This window comes from Oryx dammah, unplaced genomic scaffold, assembly GCF_014754425.2.
Source record: "Oryx dammah isolate SB20612 unplaced genomic scaffold, SCBI_Odam_1.1 HiC_scaffold_4, whole genome shotgun sequence".
Classification (NCBI taxonomy): domain Eukaryota; kingdom Metazoa; phylum Chordata; class Mammalia; order Artiodactyla; family Bovidae; genus Oryx; species Oryx dammah.
The window spans coordinates 29,933,345-29,953,760 of record NW_024070188.1 but is presented as its reverse complement, the minus strand read 5'-3'; the positions used below and the strand labels follow the sequence as shown (position 1 = coordinate 29,953,760).

At 44.4% G+C, this 20,416-nt stretch overlaps 1 protein-coding gene across 2 annotated transcripts in view; it reads left to right on the top strand.

The window, feature by feature from the left end:
• The window catches only part of LOC120862538 (sine oculis binding protein homolog), a 164,822-nt gene that overhangs the window by 131,302 nt on the left and 13,104 nt on the right, over window positions 1-20,416 (top strand). For both annotated transcript variants that reach the window (XM_040238559.1, XM_040238558.1), the window contains one exon: window positions 12,792-14,762. In XM_040238559.1, the coding sequence (XP_040094493.1) occupies window positions 12,792-14,759 (1,968 nt within the window). In that variant the 3' untranslated portion in view covers window positions 14,760-14,762. The remainder of the gene's footprint in view (window positions 1-12,791; window positions 14,763-20,416) is intronic.

The following is a 20,416-nucleotide window of genomic DNA, read 5'->3' as shown; positions in this document are numbered from 1 at the left end:
CTGCATTCACGGAACAAAGATGGAAGAGAACTAGGCAAGCCGATGGCCCACAAACATCCAGGAAGCTTTTCAGAGACAAAGGAACCAATGTGGGGATCTGAAGTCAGAAGCAGTCCCACACATCCTCGCCAGACACCTAAGAAAGTATTGCTAAGTGGGTGCTCTCACACTGGCTTTGATTAACTAAAAAAACAAGGCAACAGGCAGCCTAAATTATTTTTTTTCCCCAAGTTTGTGAGTTCAGCTCTCTGAGCCTTTTGAATTTGTAGCATTGTGCACCAGGTACCATTAATGTCACATTTGTGTGTAACTGAGCATGAGGGATTCCATCGGTGACTCTGGCCCAGGTGACCGTTACTGGCCTGAAGCTGAGCCTAGGGCTAAAATATCCATGAGCTTCACACCACAACCTGGCTGGCAGGCCTCTTCATTATTGCAATTATGTTACTGTCAAACACTCCACAGCCTTTGCAAACACAGTGGAGAAAATTTGGGGTCAAGTGTATTGTTAACTTGGGTTTCTGGGTTTTATTTTTGTGGTGTGCTTTTGACTTTGAAGTGCACATCATAGGAAGCTTCACAGTAGTGAGTTTTCTCTTTGTTTTTAATAACTGAGATTTAATGAAAGAATAAGGAGTAAATAAGAGTATAGGTAAACCAGCGAGCTCTGTTTTAAACCTATAAAACTGGACCCAATGAAAGCAGCACATGTGAATAGTGCTGAATGAAATAGTGAAAAGGGGGCCAGTCCCTTTCAAGAGTAAATAAAGCCATGAGCAGGAACAAACAATGGCTTCTGACATCTCTCTACTGATGCAGAGAGTGGAAGAAGCAAGTTACCCTGGATTGTGGGCACAAAAAGATAAAAACAAGCTCAGTGATACCACTGAGACTTGTGTGTGGGGGGTGGGTTATGCCTAGACGAGAGTTGACATATAGAACTAAAACATAAAACACCATATCCCACCAACATAGCTAATAGGTGGGTAAAATTCAGGAAAATACATCTTTGTATGGCCATACATGCATTTGAGGTGAAATTCAAAGTGGGAATTTTAAGAAAATAAAAGAAAACATCCAAAGAATTATTTGGGGGGTACTGAGTTCAAAACCTGAAGTAGAGATTAAAAACAGATTAATTAGCAACAAAGCAAGATAAGGGCAGTTTACCTACATATTTGCTAAGAATATCAGTCTCTTAGGAACAGCAGTTGATCCTTCTTCCCATGCCATGTGGGTAGTTCTGAGAAGGCAGAGAAGCTGTGAGAGGAATCCTACTTTGACCACCATGGTGCTTAATACAGAGGAGAGCTGCTTGGCATGGAAGTGGCCCAACTGTCTTGGAATGTGCACGGATGTGATCAACTATGTTCCCTAGAATTTAAAAAAGCAGACATTTTTAATCCAAGGAAAGTTTGCTTCGTTCGACAAATCAGAAGCTCAGTGTAGTTTGTGTGGGTGAGGAGGGGAAATGGAGGGTGGGAAATTCTGAAAATGGATATTGTGTCAGGAAGGCTAGGGTGCATGAAGGAATAAACGCTTGGGGGAACTGCCCAAGGTAATAAAAGGAACTTTTTAGGGCTCTGCTCATAGAAGAAGCAAGAAGTAGAATTGGAGAGATCATTGTTCAGAGCAAATGGTGAACTGTTTAACAAAAGAGGGTGAGAAGGCAAGGCTGGACACCTTTTACTTGTTCTTTTTTCCATTGTTTTCATAAAGACAGTGCTCTTTGTACTGGAAAGGGTAAAACAGATCCCATAAAGAGGACTATGACTTCCACGTTGAGATAGAGAGAGAGAGAGCACCTGCCGTACTCACCAAAATCAGCTCTCCCTGCCATGTGGGGGAAGTGTGTAGATTATTTCATATCAACTTTTGCATAATCTCTCTTCTATCATGATGGATTTGAAAGGTTTCAAAAAGACATAAATGGACTAACATTTCAAAACTGGGAAAGGGTTTCTGATTTCTGAAAGTCTAGACCAGTCGGCTTCATGGCTTACCCTCAAAAGTCTTTGAATATATCATTAAACAAGTGGTTGATGAGCACTTAAGAGAAAAGGGATTTGGTTGAGCAACAACTCAGAGTGAAGCAAGCAGCATGGTGGAGTGAAAGGAGGATGGGTTGGGAGTTCTGATCTGGATCCCAGCTCCATTCTTTGTAGGCTGTGAGAGCTTAGGGAAACCACATCGTCTCTTTGAACTCGTGTTTCCTCATTTTCAAGAAAAGTGGGGAAAACTGTAGCTCCTTTACAAGTTTGTTGTCAGAATTAAAGGAGATCAGTGAAAGCTTCAAGCTTCGTACATAAGAGACATTCAATAAATGTTTGTTTTGAAAAAGCAAATAACAGCGGGATACAGCTAGCTTAAGCACATGTGTTCTGGGGTGGCATTAGTGGGGCTACGGTGTTCCATGGGACAGAGGGAGAGGAGAACGCTCTGGACTCGGCCAGGTGGCTGCATTCTGTTCTGGGCGTTCCCAAGGTGACGTGGACGCCTGGGTCGAGGACAGACAGGACGGGAGGGCTCTCGGAACTTGTCCCTGGCGAATGGGTGCAGGATCTGGGGAGGTTTAAAAACAAAAGCCTGGGAGAAACACGACGGCTCTTTTTAAGTATTTGGAAGGCTGAGCTTTGGGAGAGGTTTTGACCTGTGCTAGGACACCCCGGTGAACAGAACTACTAACAGTGGGTGGAAGTGACAGGGACGTTGAATGGTTAAACTTGCTAACACTCAAAGCTGTCCAAGGACAAAATAGGCTGCACAGGGCTCTTCACAGTCTTGCAGCCTCTTTGGAACTCTTTGGCCATGTGGACGGAGCTGTATGGTCATCCTGTCATAGGAAGGAAGAGAGGGCCACCTGGAAGACCATCTCTGTGGAAAGAAACCCACACTTCCTGGGGGACACAGGTTTGGCTTGACCTGTGAAGTTCCTTAGAGGTCTAAATGTCTGCGATTCCCAAATTTCAAACTAAAGTTATTATCAAATACAGACATACCTCTGAGATATTGTGGATTTGGTTTCAGATCACTGAAAATAAAAGCAGATATTGGAATAAAGTGAGTCACATGAATTTTTTGGTTTCCCAGTGCATAGACAAGTGACATTTACACTATACTCTAGGATGTGTGCAATAACAATATGTCTATAGTAATGTACATATCTTAATTAATAAATACTTTATTGCTGAAAAACGCTAGCCATCACCTGAGCCTTTGGCAAGTTTTATTCTTTTCCCAAGAGTAACATCAAAAATCACTGATGACAGATCACAATAACAAACATAAAATGAAGTTAGAAATATTGTGAGAATTACCACAGTGCAACACAGAGACATGAAGTGAGCAAGTACCGCAGGCAGTAAGGCACCAATAGATTTGCTCAATGCAGGAGTGGCACCAACCTTCAAACTTGTGAAAAAACAATATCTGAGAAGTGCAATAAAGCAAAGTGCAATAAAACAAGGTATGTCTGTATTAGTCAGTCATTTTAGTTTGTAGTTTTAAAGGAAAATGCCAAAAATCCTTGAGATAGTGGAGCAGTATAGTCTTTGAGCCAGACTGATCTAAGTTGGAATCTGGATCTGCCATCCCTTATCTGCATAGGTAATCTTGGGCAAATTATTTAATCCATCCAAACCCCAGTTATCTATGTGGTAAGGTACTCGTGGAGATTAAAAGAGATAATTCATTTAACATGCTTAGCATGGTGACTAGTGCTTAAATAATGCAAGCTCTTATTACTCATATAATCTATTATTGTTACATCAAATTGGTGCTTCCACTAGGCATGGTAATAAAAACCATAGCTTTCGATGGAGTGTCCTGGAGAGATCTGAGAACTGGGCAGCCATGGATACCAGGGGGTGAAATGGGCAATCCTGGCACCCACAGATAGGAACTGGTTCAGTCTGGAACCCAGGAGCACAGAAATGTGCAAAACTGTTAAAAGAGGATTGAATGAGGCATTGGGCTTCCCTGTGGCTCAGATGGTATAGAATCTGCCTGCAGTGCAGGAGACCCGGGTTTGATCCCTGGGTTAGGATGAATGAGGCATTGCAGGTAAAGCCCTTTGCCAAGTAGCTGGCAGATTTTGAGCAATCAGAATATAGTTGGTAAATAAATGAGAGTCACCAGGAGCAGCTGTGAGCCTTTGAGAAGCTGCCAGAGATGGAGCTGAGGAGCATGATTGCCAGAGGACCTATGAATTCTGCCCAGCAAGTGCCCTTGACCTGGACCACCAGCATGCACACAGCCTTAATGTTGTGGCATTTCAGTGGTGCTGCTCATCACTGATGCCAAGACACAGCCCGGGTGGGTGAGGAGGCAGATACAAATAACATCCCTAGGGAAAAAAGAGACTGTTTCAAATATCACAGATAACAATAACAGCCCTTCCGAAGAGTCATATTATTGATGTATGATTAGCTGTGTTGTGGAATTAAAACCTTGTATTGAAATATGATTTTTTGCATTTTCTAAAAAGTCTGTATGAAGGAAGAAATGAGGTGAGTGACCACAGATAAAAAGAAGCCAGGTAACTAGTATACTTCACTTTTTAACACATCACGTTGATGGCTCTCCTTTTACACAAGTGCAACCCAGAGTCCCTCTATATAGTTTTTTTCAGGCAGAGAGAGGGCTCTTATAGTCACACATAATGAAATTTCAAATATTCAAGTATGCATTTAGGAAACAAAGTAATGATAAATTAGATCAAAGTATATTTCAAAAGAGATTCATATATCTATTTTGAAAACAAGGAACATTTATAGTAACCAAGGTAAATACATATCTGAAAGAAGATTCTGATATACATTTGATAAAAGAGGAGTCACGGGGTAGAGGAGCAAAGGGGAGTTAGATACTAAGAGAGTAAAATATTAAGACTATTTTTTAGTTAAAAACTGTTGCTTCAGAACAAATCTGCGGTGTGGGGCACACAACTTTTTCCCATGACTGTTGTTGATGTTGTTTTAATATTTATTTATTTGGCTGCACCAAATAGTCGAAACATGCAGAATCTTTGGCTGCAGCCTGTGAACTCCTAGTTGTGGCATGTGGATCTAGTTCCCTTACCAGGGATCAAACCCAGGCCCCTGCATTGGAAGCACAGAGCCTTAGCTGCTGGACCATCAGGAAAGTCCCTTCCATGTCTGTTGACAGATTCTGAGCTTCTTGAGGGCAGGTGCTAAATCTTTACTGTACTTCTTCACAGTTCAGTGCCTCCTGAAACAAGGAGTCCAGTGAATGAATAATTGGACTTGTGATGGCAAAATTTTCAGATCAGGTCACAATTAGAATATCTGGAGTTGATATAAAGGAGAGAAGATCAAGTCACAGGACACAGCAGCAGCAATTCCCCGAGGGATGGGGTAGGCCATGGCTCTCTGCTTTTATGGGGTACATTTTCCATGTCTGCAGTCACTTGCTGGTTCTTTCTTGGCCCCGCGATTCCTGGGCAGTGCATCCCGATGGATGATCTCAGTTTACAGCTGAGCACCTGAGCTGAGTGTGATTAAGTACTGCCCTAGCAGGAGCTGGAGGCTGGAGAGATGTCCCTGATGATCTCTGAGGTTCTGCTCAGGGCTGAATTTCATTGCTCTGAGATCTCCTGGACTATGTCTGTGTCTGTCCTCTCAGGGCTGCAGAACTGAAAAACAGGGAGGCAAACATTTGGCATCAGGTGGGCCAGATTTTCCAATGTTCGAATTTTTCAGTTTCCATCTGGATGACTTGTGTTGGGAAGATGTAAGTAGCATTTATCCAGTTTAAATGAAGTGGAGAGTTTTGTGATGATACGCTAATGCACTTAGGCAACCGAACTTGTCAGAACAAAGGGAAAAATCACCTTCTTCTGAGTCATACGTTTGGCCGTGAGGATGGATGGACCCTCCATCACTGAATACAGGGCAGGAGTCCATCTCTTGGTTTGGCCTCTTAGAAACAGAGGCTTGGGTCAGTAAGGAACCATTTGTCAGCACTCATTGAGATCTTGAAAACCAAGCCTGTCTCTGCTCTGCCTCTCAGAGCTCATGGCACGTGTGAAAGAGAAGGCTCTGCCCTGGTGACCTGGCCCAGGGTTTCTGAAATCCAGCTGAAAACTTATAAGTAGTTAATGAGTCATGCTACAGGACAGCTTTCTAGAGAGATGTTCAGTTCTAACAAAGATGGTTGTTCGTCTCTTCTTGAGTTCCAAATCCTACATGAGGAAGAGAGAGACTGAGAGATAGAGGCGGGGAATGGAGAGAGAGAAGCCCAACAGCAAAGCCAAACAAAAAACCAAATAAGACCCTTACACAAAAAGAACTATGTAGCAAACACCATCATATTGGACTCTAAACCTGCAGAAAGTTTGTTTTGAGAATGAACTTCTCCATGAATTGACTTAAAAACACAACAACACAATAATAGCCTTCAGTTCAGTTCAGTCGCTCAGTCGTGTCCGACTCTTTGCGACCCCATGAATCGCAGCACACCAGGCCTCCCTGTCCATCACCAACTCCCAGAGTTCACTCAGACTCATGTCCATCGAGTTGGTGATGCCATCCAGCCATCTCATCCTGGGTCGTCCCCTTCTTCTCCTGCCCCCAATCCCTCCCAGCATCAGAGTCTTTTCCAATGAGTCAACTCTTCGCATGAGGTGGCCAAAATACTGGAGTTTCAGCTTTAGCATTATTCCTTCCAAAGAAACCCCATGGTTGATCTCCTTCAGAATGGACTGGTTGGATCTCCTTGCAGTCCAAGGGACTCTCAAGAGTCTTCTCCAATACCACAGTTCAAAAGCATCAATTCTTTAGCGCTCAGCCTTCTTCACAGTCCAACTCTCACATCCATACATGACCACAGGAAAAACCATAGCCTTGACTAGACGGACCTTCATCGGCAAAGTAATGTCTCTGCTTTTGAATATACTATCTAGGTTGCTCATGACTTTTCTTCCAAGGAGTAAGCATCTTTTAATTTCATGGCTGCAATCACCATCTGCAGTGATTTTGGAGCCCCCCAAAATAAAGTCTGACTCTGTTTCCACTGTTTCCCCATCTATTTCCCACAAAGTGATGGGACCAGATGCCATGATCTTCGTTTTCTGAATGTTGAGCTTTAAGCCAACTTTTTCACTCTCCTCTTTCACTTTCATCAAGAGGCTTTTTAGCTCCTCTTCACTTTCTGCCCTAAGGGTGGTGTCATCTTAATAGCCTTGGCTCATTCTAAATGCCTCTCCTGATTTCTGTGTGGCTATGCACGTCTAAGGCTAGGTCATCGTCCTTCCTTCCTTCACTGGAATCCAACTTTGCAAGGAAAGTTGGAATGGTGAACTTGGTCCCCCCCATCAGAGTTTGGCGCCCCGCTCCACGGGGGCTCGCCCTCACACACATTCTGCCATGCCGGCTCGGGTCATCCTGTCTTCACAGCATGTGATACCGTGGCTTCTGGCCCTTCCTTTGGAAGATAGTTTCTGCCGTGTAATGAGTCAAGCAGATCGTTCATCAGTTCCGTTTTTTAATAAAACATGAATAGCACAGTTTATGGCTTCCACTATTGAAACAGCAGTTGAGCCTAAGAGGAATTACTCATCTTAATGGTTCTAACACTCATTTCCATGCAGCCGTGCTGCTTTTTCAAGCTTTTGCCTGAACTGGAGAATGACTGGCCTTAGAAAAAGTGGGCTCAGCAGGAACTGAATAAGACCCTCCCAGCAGGGTGGGCAGCTGGGACTCACACAGGTCTGTCATCCAGTTCCTTGTCACTGCAGACAGCCCTTCTGTCACCCCTGGAATGGCAGGATGGAAGCTGGCTCTGTGAGGTTCAGCATGTGTTTGCCCAGAGAAAGACAGGCTCCATTCTGTGTCAGACACACGCAGGCTCCTAGGAAAGCCTGGATGAAAACCTTCCTTTTCCTCCTCACGCTGCCATAGGAACATCCTCCCATTAAGTTAAACTGAACTTAAACATATGGGATGTTCCTAGGAAATCAGCAACCATGAGGGAGGCAGGTTAGGAACTGAAAAAATATTCTATAATATTCTATATTCTATGCTGGTGTACTGATATGTCCAGTACACCAGCATTACCCATCACTGCTATTAGCTCCATTTCACAGGCGAAGAAACTGAAGCTGACATTTTTGTAAGGCTGTACTTCTGGAAAATGATGGAGCCCAAACTCACACCCACATCTTCTGATTCCAAATCAATCTGCTGCCCAAGTGCACCAAATTAGGGCTCTGATAAAGGCAGAGCCTGAATCCAAAGGAACAGCTGATGCTGGGGCCATGGACTACAGGGTTGAGCTGAATGAAGGTATTCAGGCAGGATCAGTCTAAGGTCCTTAATTCATGCTATGAGGTGATTATCTATAGGTAAAGCAGACCCAAACTCTTCAAAACACTGATCACCCCTGTCCAGGTCTCTCTAGCCTCCTTGGCTTCACTCCTAGGTGAGCTCATGATTTTTTGAGCTGGCCTGGACTGCAAGATCAATGCTGTGTTCAACAGGCCAAGATCTAGAGAACCAGCCTCTTATGGCAAGCTCCAGTCTTGGTTACAGCAGCTACAATTTCTGAGCTATTACCTGAGTGCTGTATTCATGAAAAGTCAGGAGCACAGGAAGCTTTTGTTTTGTTTTCAAGTTGTTGATGGTATTCAAGGATTTGCTAATATCTTTTTACTGTTCCATTGCTGCAAATGTCTTTGCCCAGTAAGATTTCAGCAAGAGTTTCTTAATATTGCCTGATGCCAGTTACCACTCAGAAGGCAGTGGTGAGTGGATTCCACTGGAGGAGGAACTTCACTCCCACAGCTGACAGCTGATTAATGTGTTAATTAGGAACCCTGTCCCCCTCCCTCACTACCCGAATCTTCTTCTAAGCCCAGCCGAGTGTGTATATTGTGCCCATGTGGGTAACCTCATGGCATACTTTGGCTTTGACTTTGGACGTTTATATAAAAATAAAGGCTCAGTTGCCAACATGAATAGCTTTCTTTCTTTCCAGGAGAAATACAAGATGGAAAGAGTTATAGGAACCAGAAGTCCTGCTTTTCAGTTTTCTTGTATCAAGAGCAAGTGATATTTCTGCTGAGGCAGTGTCTTTTGAGCAGTTTAGTGGTGTAGGTTGCCACATTTATTTCACAGGAAAGGAGTGAATCCATCAGGCCACTGAGCTTATAAGTACTACCCTGGCAGTCAGCCACCAAAATATAAATACTCTAAATGGACTAAAGGAAATGTTCATTCTGTTGTTTAGAATTGGACACATCCCAGGAAGGTAAATTTAATCTTTTTGAGGACTGCTGTTATAGGGTTGAATGGAATACGCATTTGTTTATCTCCTTTGTGATCTTTTTGTCTTCCACGTGATACATTATGTATTTGTGATACGAAGCATTTCAGCTGTCTCGCTCAAAGGCCTCACATTAGCTGATTGTTCGGTCCCCAGATTGCCATCGTTAAACAGCTTCAGCCTCAGCTCCATCCAATCTGGGACCTGTTAGGGGGAGAAGTGGAACCAAGGAGGCCAGATTCCAACAGAAACAAAGCCGGGTGGAATTAGGGGAAATCATTCCAGAGCCCAGTGAGTTGAGCTCTGCACTTCTTACTCTTTATCTTCTAAAATATCTGAAGGAATTTTGGTACTTCTTGGCATAATGAGGAAAAAAATAATGCTTCAAAAGGTTAAAAAGAAAAAATTAAAGCCGTCTGTGGGAAAAAAGATGGGAAGGATACCCTATAACACCACAATTCAGAAAAACCATAGCTTATGAGACACATGCTGTGTATCTCATGGATATGCAAATGTTATTTTATTAAAGAGAAAGATCTACAGTATATATTTTCACCTAACTTAAGTAATCAGCTCAGGCTCTTATGATGAAATCTTTAATTACGAGAAGTGTGTCATTAGTTAGATGTAGAATGAATGATGTGTTGCATTTTATTGCTTCACATGATATAGCCATTTGTGCCATAAATTCATTGACCCAATCTTAAACGATGTGTCCTATAAGACAGACGTGATTCATTATGTATTAAGTAACAATTTTTTTCCTCTAATAATTTTTCGCTTCACCAGAAAGATTGCTTTACTGTATTTTTAGACCAGTGTTCAGAATTGAAATGTAATAAGACAAGGATACACACACACTCACACTCCTTACCCAAAATGAGATAGTCATAAACTGTCACAATATTATGTAAACCCTTTGGGATGCTACAGAAAATCAAGAAGTTAACCATTAGGCTTTTGCTTTAACTGGAAAGCCTGATAAAATAGAATCTGCTTTGAACTTTGATGTCTGTAATTCCTTTTATGAGGAAATAAATAAAATATGGTGGAGATCTCTCCTTGGATAATTGGGATAAATCTATAAGCATTCCTTATTCATCAATGAATTATTGAAAGTGAAGGAAGTGAAGGGAGAGCATTTAAGTTATATTTAGATTATTTTTTGTTACTCTACTTGAAAATATTTATTTAGCTTGAGGAAACATAGGAATCCTCTGGAGGCAAATAATTCAGTCTGGCAATTTGAAAACCAATTAAGGATTTCAGAAAACTCTTTCCCCTTATGGTTAAAAAATATGATCCAAAAGAAATATGCCAGAAAATTTAATATATTATTTTAATTAGTTTAATTCATTGATGATGTTTTTTTAGTTCATGATTAAAGAAGCTATATTTGATCCTTCACTTTGAGCTTAAAAATTTACATTTTAGGCTTTCTATGGATTCCTAATGTTGAAACAGAATCTGGTGGCTTTATTTCATATTGGAATTTCATTATATATTATGTCATGTCATTATACATTAATTTTATAAAAATTATCAGGTTTTAAAATCAATAACTTATGAGCATCAAGTTTTCAATAGTTTATTTAACCTTTATCTAGATGAGAATTTTAAGAGTCTGATAGATTGTGTGTGTCTCTTCTCATCAAAGGCAATTCTGTGCTTATTTGTAAACTAGACATCTCAACTGTGATAAAAATGAAAACACAACTCTTAATTCTGGAGAAACTTGAAACACTGTAATGAAACACAGGAGTATCTTAGCATTGTTTTTTGTTGTTGTTGTTTTGTTTTTGCAACAAGCATTTTGAAAGGGTTTTTTGATATGAGACCAAACAAAAAACTAACGTATGCCAATAAGTATTTGTTATTCAGTCTCACACCATCAAATATATTACCTGCAATATCAGGGGGAAAAGTGAGAAGGAAAAGAGTGGATTTACACATATAGACACATCTGCCACGAGTATGTACACTCAAAATCACAGGCTAGCCTGCCACCACTGTTTACAGTCTAGGAAAGCTGAGAGTTAAATGAGATGAGTAATCAAATGCCCGCATATGTTGTTTTTGCATTGTTTATGTGACTAATCATTACTAAAATTTATCATTTTTAATGCTATCAGTTTGCCATAGTTAAAAAAACAATATGCACCAGCAACAGAACAACAGACACCCTTCTCAACAAAAACAGGGCTCCATGCAGAGCAATATTGGAACCAGGGCTTTATTGAAAAGAGATTCAGATTCAATGAACTCACCACTGCATTGTGTTTCAGAATTCTTCCTCTCCTGCTGTATGGCTTGAGTGCTGAGGAAATGACCAAAAAAAAGAAAAAAAAAAGAAAAAAAGATTGTGTGTGTAATGTTCAGTCAAAAAAGTAAGGCACTGAAAGAACTATTGAAAATTTTGACATCTGTTTATCTGTTTATAGCTATGGCAAGATTACTCATATTAATTCTTGTTTAAAATGCCATATGAAGGAAAGACATTTGTGCAAACAAGAGTCATATTTGAATTGTAGATCATGTCTTCACCATCTGTGAGAGCTGATGGTGTTGCAAAATTAATGTGTTAATGAAATCACAATAATTTCTCCAAAGTAATGGGTTCTGAAGCCGAGAATGACTATTTTTTGAACTTTGATGTCTAGTGATTTCCAATTGGGAAAAGCTCTCAGCCTTTAATTAGTTCTGCAGCCCAACTTTAAAATAAATTTGGTGATGTCTTTCTTTTGCCAGGAGTAGATTTGAAGGGCGGAAAAGCCATAAAAACTTTTGGAAAACGTTCTCTGGTGTTTGAAAAGTTGTTAAATAAGACTGCCTGCCAAGAAATGTCACCAAAAATTCTGACTACTGAGAGAGAGTGGGCAAACAGCTCAAAAAATAATTCTAGCTTGCTGCAACATCACAGGTTGGGAATAGCTAAACCTCACACAGACTTCATGACTAATTCCAAGTTTCCCCTTGGAAGCCAGACATAATGATGTTCAGAGCTATGTGTTATTGGTTAACACAGCACACCCCTTCCAACTGCATTATCCAACAGTCGATAGTGTAAAGCGACTTGTGTGAGGAGAATTTTAAGGGTCTATATTTCAAAGCCCCCTGAACTTTTGGGAGAATTCTTTTCACCAAAACTATTTAGATTTGCATGAACAATGAGCCTCTTTGACTGGGGGAAATATATGGGCAGGTATAGGTACTCTTTGTCAGATCCACCTTTAAGTCATGCTTAAAGGAGAACAACAGTTTCTTTTTCTTTTTTAAAATAGGAGATGGTGGTAATTGCTAGTCTGAAGACTTAATATTTATAAAGCAATTCTGGCTTCCAAAGAGAAATCATTTTACAAACATTTAAGACTTTTACCTTTTAGAAGGAAACACTTCCGCCTAGTTGAAAAATCATGATAAAGTTTGAAAAGAACCCCTATGTAAAACATGAAATGCTATCTACCAAAGGAGATTGCTTATGTTTTTTCTTCTTTATTACTGTGTTGTAGGTATGTGACTGGTGTAAGCACATAAGACACACGAAAGAATACCTGGATTTTGGGGACGGGGAAAGAAGGCTTCAGTTCTGCAGTGCAAAATGTCTCAATCAGTACAAAATGGACATTTTCTACAAAGAGACACAGGCCAATCTTCCAGCTGGGCTGTGCAGCACATTACACCCTCCCATGGAAAATAAAACAGAAGGCACCGGGGTGCAGCTGCTCACTCCAGACTCTTGGAATATCCCTCTAACAGATGCTCGCAGGAAGGCCCCCTCCCCGGTGGCTGCAGCTGGCCAAAGCCAGGGCCCTGGCCCATCGGCGTCCACCACCGTCTCTCCATCTGACACTGCCAACTGCTCTGTCACTAAAATCCCTACGCCAGTGCCCAAGTCCATGCCCATCAGCGAGACGCCAAACATCCCTCCTGTCTCCGTCCAGCCACCTGCGAGCATCGGGCCTCCCCTCGGAGTCCCGCCTCGCAGCCCTCCCATGGTGATGACCAACCGCGGCCCGGTCCCGCTGCCCATCTTCATGGAACAGCAGATCATGCAGCAGCTCCGCCCGCCCTTCATCCGCGGCCCGCCGCACCACGCCTCCAACCCCAACAGCCCCCTGTCCAACCCCATGCTCCCCGGCATCGGGCCCCCGCCGGGCGGCCCCAGGAACCTGGGCCCCACCTCCAGCCCCATGCACCGGCCCCTGCTGTCGCCCCACATCCACCCCCCGAGCACCCCGACCATGCCGGGGAACCCCCCGGGTCTGCTGCCCCCACCGCCTCCTGGGGCACCCTTGCCGAGTCTCCCCTTCCCGCCGGTAAGCATGATGCCAAATGGCCCGATGCCCGTACCCCAGATGATGAATTTCGGGCTGCCGTCGCTCGCCCCGCTGGTGCCGCCCCCCACCTTGCTCGTGCCATACCCCGTGATCGTGCCCCTGCCCGTGCCCATCCCCATTCCCATTCCCGTCCCCCATGTCAGTGACTCCAAGCCCCCCAACGGGTTTTCCAGCAACGGGGAGAACTTCATTCCGAGCGCCCCCGGCGACTCCTCGGCGGCAGGAGGCAAGCCAGGCGGACACTCCCTGTCCCCCCGGGACTCCAAGCAGGGCTCGTCCAAGTCCACGGACTCGCCGCCCGGCTGCTCCGGCCAGGCTCTGAGCCTGGCTCCCGCGCCCGCGGAGCACGGCCGGAGCGAGGTGGTGGACCTGACGCGGCGCGCCTGCAGCCCCCCGGGCGCGGGCAGCCAGCTCGGCTTCCCCGGCGGCGTGCTGCAGGGCCCGCAGGACGGCGTCATCGACCTGACGGTGGGCCACCGGGCCCGGCTGCACAACGTGATCCACCGCGCGCTGCACGCGCACGTCAAGGCGGAGCGCGAACCCGGCACCGCCGAGCGCAGGACCTGCGGCGGCTGCAGGGACGGCCACTGCAGCCCGCCCGCCGCTGGCGACCCGGGCCCGGGCGCCCCCGCGGGCCCCGAGGCCGCCGCGGCCTGCAATGTCATTGTGAACGGCACGCGGGGCGCCGCCGAGGGCGCCAAGGGCGCGGAGCCACCGCCCGAGCAGCCCCCGCCGCCGCTGCCGCCGCCGCCGCCGCCGCCGCCGCCTCCCGCGCCCCCCAAGAAGCTACTGTCGCCGGAGGAACCGGCGGTGAGCGAGCTGGAGTCGGTCAAGGAGAACAACTGTGCTTCCAACTGCCACCTGGACGGGGAGGCGGCCAAAAAGCTGATGGGGGAGGAGGCCCTGGCGGGGGGCGACAAGTCAGACCCGAACCTTAATAACCCCGCGGACGAGGACCACGCGTACGCTCTGCGGATGCTGCCCAAGACGGGCTGCGTGATCCAGCCTGTGCCAAAACCCGCGGAGAAGGCTGCCATGGCGCCTTGCATCATCTCCTCTCCCATGCTCAGCGCCGGGCCCGAGGACCTGGAGCCGCCACTCAAAAGGAGGTGCCTCCGAATTAGAAACCAGAATAAGTAAAAGGTTTGTATGTCCACCGGGGCTCTTCTCCGCACGAGTCAGTGCCCTGCTCCTTACTTCTTAAAAAGGCAAATGCGTGCGAAGGGGGAGAGAGAGAGAGAGTTGTGTTGACAATCATGGTTTTACGTTATGTGTTGTACAGGACGCCTTGTGTGGTCACATACTACCATCATTTTGATCCAATTCCTATTTTACAGCTGAGGGAACTGAGTCAACAGCAAGTAAGTGCCGTGGCCAAAGTCACTTAGTGATAAAGCCCAGTCTTGAACCTGAATTGAAACACTGTCTACTAATTACTTTTGCTCTTAGGCTCCTGTCTGTAAGTAGAGAAGGATGCCAGGAGGAAGGAGCGAACGATTACTCGGAACCTGTACTTGTTCAGTCATGAGCTTATAGACTGACTGTAGTAAAAAGTGAGCTGAGCCACTTCCTGGAGCTAGCTGGTACAGGCATTGGCAGAATGTCCCAACTCACCAAACGTACTCAATAACTAGGGAATTCCATTTGCAAGATGAAAATAAAATCTAAGCTTCTTAGATGCCTGTGCCAGCTGAACCCAGGCCATGAAGCCCCATTTGCCTGGTCAGGTGTTGGAGCAGCTCCTGTTCTTGGGATCTCTTCCTTCGTCACCAACCAGCATTCCCCAGGCTAGGCCTCAAGCATCACTAACCAGCTTTGCTTTCTCCCCTTTTTGGGACTCAGCAGCTCAGCTGATGGGCTGCTCACCTTGGGGGCGGGGTCGAGGGGGAGTGGGGGAGGGGGCGGGGGCAGGAATCCTTAATACCAAGTGAACTGTAAATAACAAGTCCAGAATTTCAGTTAGGGGGAGGGCAGTGAGCCTGTGTGGCTGCCTATTGTAGCCAGATGTGGCCTCATTTGATCCTCCCGCCAATCCTGGTGGAATAAGCATTGTCTGCATTTACAAGGATGAAGATGAGGCTTGGAGATGTTGCCCAAATCAAAGCTGGTAAGTGAGGGAACTGGTATTTGACTTGGGCCTGCTGGACCCAAAGCCTGGGTGCTCTCCTCTGTCCGCAAGGACAGCAAACAGGCTAATGTTCTGCTGAGGTTTATCAGCTGTTTATGGAGAGGAAAGCAGGGGAATGAATATTTGTTGAGCACAAAGCTTGTACACAGCTCTTTCCAGGAGCGGGGGTCAGGGGAATGGGGCAGGGGACACAAAGTGAATCTGGTACAGCGCCTGTCCTCAAGGTGCTTACAGTCTGGTGGCAGTGTACGCCGGGAGGAGGGAGGTCTGGCAAGGAAAAGTGGACCTTTTAGGAAGAACAGTTGCTCATATTGGTGCAGGTCATTCTCTAAGTGTTTTTCAGTAGTATTCCTTTGGGTCAGGATTCATTTGGCAGTTGTCTTCATTTTACTGATGAGAATACTAAAGTGTAGAAATTAGGTAACTTGCCCAAGATTCCAAGAATTCCATCTTAGTAAGTTAAGATTCAAATTTAGGCTGTTTGACTCCACTGTAGGTATCAATTGGTCCCTTTATTACCCTACTTGATGAAATTCTTTTATTCACCTCAGTTGTCTTGGGGGAAATTTCCTAGATAAAAACTAAGCCTACCCACCAACTTCTCTAAGTGTTTAGACAGTGGTTTTTTGTTTGTTTGTTTTTAGCAATTTCAGTTGTATTTTTCAGCAAGAACAATGAAAAAACAAGAATACCAACCCATTGCTTCACAGTAGGAAATACAGATGTGGACAAGAACACTTGATGTGATGTGTCCAAGCCATTGTCCCTCGAAGTCAGCACGTTTACCCGGACACCTACCCGACTTGTAACCAGGAGTTTGCCTGGGAAGCTCAGAGCCCGTGAAAGGGACCTTGATGGGTGATGCAAGAAGGGTTTCTCATAATTTGAGGCTTCCTTTTTCATTGATGGCTTTGCCAGTAGGAGCAGAATACTAAAACTCAGCTCATCAATCCTTGATTTTATATCTGCAAGTTCTGTTCTCTAAAGGCAGTCTCAGCCTTTTGCTAGTCACCTCAGCTGAAAATGGCCCTAATTTCTCTACCAGCGTAGCTTAATCTGGTTGACAAAGCAGTGAGTAATGCAAAGATGTACAACAAAAAAAGTGATGGCATTTAGAAAGCCAAAAAAGCATCAGGAACTGTAATTTTAAACACATTCTAGTGTCACTCATTCAAATGACATTAAAGAAAGAACAGGAGGGTGAAAACTTTTACTACCATTACTAAAGTGAGAAGTGACCAGGTCAAGGAGAGTGTCACTAGTCCATAAGTAGCATGGGGCCAAAAGAACATAAAAGCATGAAATATATGATGGCTATTTCGATGATATATATTTCTGAATAAGGAATCAGGCAAGGGTCTTGTACGAGGACCAGAGTCATTACTAAAAATATTAACCTGACTTCAGTCAATTTCAGAAGATACAGTGACGAAATCGCCTACGGTCCCTCTGAGATTGGAAAGTTCTTTTTTATGATGGGTTTCCCCAAGAAATTACAGCTTTTCTCTAAACCCAGAGACTCTCAGTCTTTGCCAGCTACAGTGGGGTGACAAGGCGAGTGATTTAAGATGGGGGAAGAACGCCTCTGCCCCTCTAAATCACATCGCCTCTTGCCCTCTGTAGTTCTGTGTCAACTCATAGCACAGTCTCAACCTGCTGTAATTCACTCACATTCTCTGACCCTTCCTGATTTTCTCTGCACATGTGGCGCTGTTTTTCTTCTATGCCTTCAGAAACCCTGCCCATGCGTGTGGTTACGGAAATTGGAAATGCATCCATTAAATAAAGGACTACATGGCTTTTGTGACCTGACAGTGAACACTGTTTGGTGACAAGTTAAAGCCAAAGGGGAAGCATTAAAAACCAAAACCAAACCCGGGCTGAATTGTGGTAGGTGAGGCGGAGGTGAGTGATCCTCCTTGCGCTTGTTGGTGACTCGTTGTATTATCTCTCAGCATAGAGTCTGTCAGTGACTACCATCCAGGTTTTTCATTCTTTTTGCTATGCCCACCATTTTCATACAATCGGACTATTTTAAAAAATCATTTAAAATAGATTCAAAGCAGACTGTAACTTGAAATCAGTAGTCCAGGCAGCTGCTTGTTACCTTCAAAGAAATCCTCATTTTTGCTAGTTCTCAGCAATCACAGGGTTTTGTTTTTTCCTTTTGACTGTTTCTGTTCCTGGTTACCTGACTGTATGCATTCTTGTTCGTTGATATGATTACAAGTGATTTAAATAGGCAGATATTTTCCTAGATGCAGAACTAATTAAGTTTAGTTGAAGATTTTAAAAGGTTGGAAACTTCTTTAATCTTCAACTTTTAAGATGCCAAATACCAGTTCTGCAGCTTCTGTAAGCTGAAAATAAAATCCCTCCAAATAATAAGGAAAACAATGTATAAACATTTCCCAAACTCTTCTCTCCACAAAGAATTCCATTTATAAATGGAATACTCCTTTCTTTGTCTTTGCCTTGGAGTTTGGGGGATAGCTGTTTGTATTTGTACATTTTCTGAATTTCAGCAGTTTACACTTGTTTATGGTACAATGGGGAGTTCACAGTAACCATTTGCAAATGTTTGAAGTTATTCAAAAGAAAATATCCCCCCTCCTTGATTTTCCAGGGAAATGACATCTTCTCTTTAAGTAAAATAATCAATGGAAAAAATGTGTACCATGAGTAACCCTTTCACCCTCACTTTTTCCATTCCCAAGGAGTGGCAAGACCAAGAACTCCCCACCTTTGTGGCTCCCAAATTTCTTACGTGTTTCTAAGACCAGAAAGAAAATCTGAGAGTCTTGTCCCCAGCCCCCACTCCAAGATGCTCCCCTAACTCTCGCAGCAGGAGTTCCTTCCACTTTTTGTTTGCTCTGAGAGGGCTGAAGAAGGGATGGGGGCTGTAGTTTTGACTTTTTGGAGTTTAGAGTTTAATTATTAGCCTGACCAAGGAGCCACAATCCAAGAAAGGACTATTTCAAGAAGAGGGCAGGGGACTCACCTCATTAGGAAAGCCCAAAGGATGGAGGTGACAAGTAACTTTTTGCCAGTTCAGGTTCTTCAGCTAAGTTTGAGGGAGTCGGCTTTGTGCAAAGTCAAGTCCATACAGAAGAAATATGACTATGGATGCCGACCATGAAACCCTTCAACTGAGAAGAGTAAATCAATACAAATAGGATGTGCTCAGATCCTCTGCCAGACTTGAGATTTTTAATGTGCTAGTACTTAGTTACTGGAAACATTCATTGGTGACACCATCCCTGGTAGTGCAGCTCTGCCTGTTTGTTGGGATGTAGATGGCTGCCCAGCTCTAGGTCCAGGTGGTTCAAAGAGCCAGCAGTGAGGAACGGCCAGGTCTGTGTCATGCACACACGTGAGTGGTGAGAACTGGAGAGAGCGCTTGCTGTGATCATTGCAGACTCATCAAGGAGAGTCTTATGGATGAACAGTGTCAAGGCTGCTCTTAGATACATCTCGCTTAGTGTTGCTGGGTCTCTTTTTTAACTTTTAGGACAAGGAGATTGAAAGAAGGTTTTAATGTGCAGGCATCTGACTTTAGGTATTATTTCAATCAAATTATGATGGAATAGGAAATGACATTTGTGATCAGGTATTTATTTCCTTTAGATATACTACAGCCCTCCTCCTTCAACAGGGCTGGGACTAGAGTGAGGCCAGAGAAATGCTTAGTGCTCGAATTTTAGTGAGGACTCCAGGGTCAGGCAGTGTGGCACGAGTCCTGGCCCTGACCTACCGACCGCCTGATCTGTGTGGCAGCTCCCCAGCTGAAGCTGGCCTCCATGAACTAGTCTATGCACAGCCTTCAGCCGCTCCCCCTGGAATTTTGTGGAAAGCAAAAAAAATTCCCCTGTGAGTGGAAGCATTTTCTTGGGAGGAGCGGTTCATAGATTTTTGACTTCAGAAAGAAGTATCTTACATATCTGATGTATCTGAAGGGTTATTTTATATGATCGCCAAGCAGTATCTGGGCAGAAGTTTTTCTTGTTACTCTGAGGAAGATGAATTAATTGTAAATTTCCCTTAAAACTTGGAATTTACTTTTAGCAGTTTTGGCTGTGGACCTAATATTGCAAAATCACTGTTACAGCCATATAATGTAGCCCTTGTCTCAGTTGCCTTAGTGACAAAATGCAAAAGGTCACAGACCTTTCTTCAAGTTACTATAACCTGTGAGTATCTGTGGGGAAAGCAGAAAAGGGAAGCAAGGAAAGGAACAAGCTCAATGCTTCTTCACCACTTGGCCTTTCAAAGTTCATGCTTTGTAGGCAGCGGCTGTCCTTCACTGGAAACCCATCAACCCTGCTGTTAAGGCCAAGGGAGTGGAATGGCTCGAGTTGGAGAATTGGGTAGGTCAGTAAACACCAGAGCACTGGTGTGGCCATATCTGGGAGCACCACCAATCCCCATAGTTCCTTAGCACATACTTCTTCACCTGGAGAGAGTGCGCTTGGACAGGTGAAGGCATTCAACCAGCTATTAACAAGCCATGGCCCAGAAGGGCACTGGAAATAAGCTCCCCGTCTAGTTTCCAATGAATCGCTCCCTTGCTGCCTCGAATGACTGCCTGGGCATCCTGGTTCAATCATTTACACCTACCTCCACGCAGACAAGCATCGTGGGGGGCAGAGGTGTTTGGGGACCAAATCAC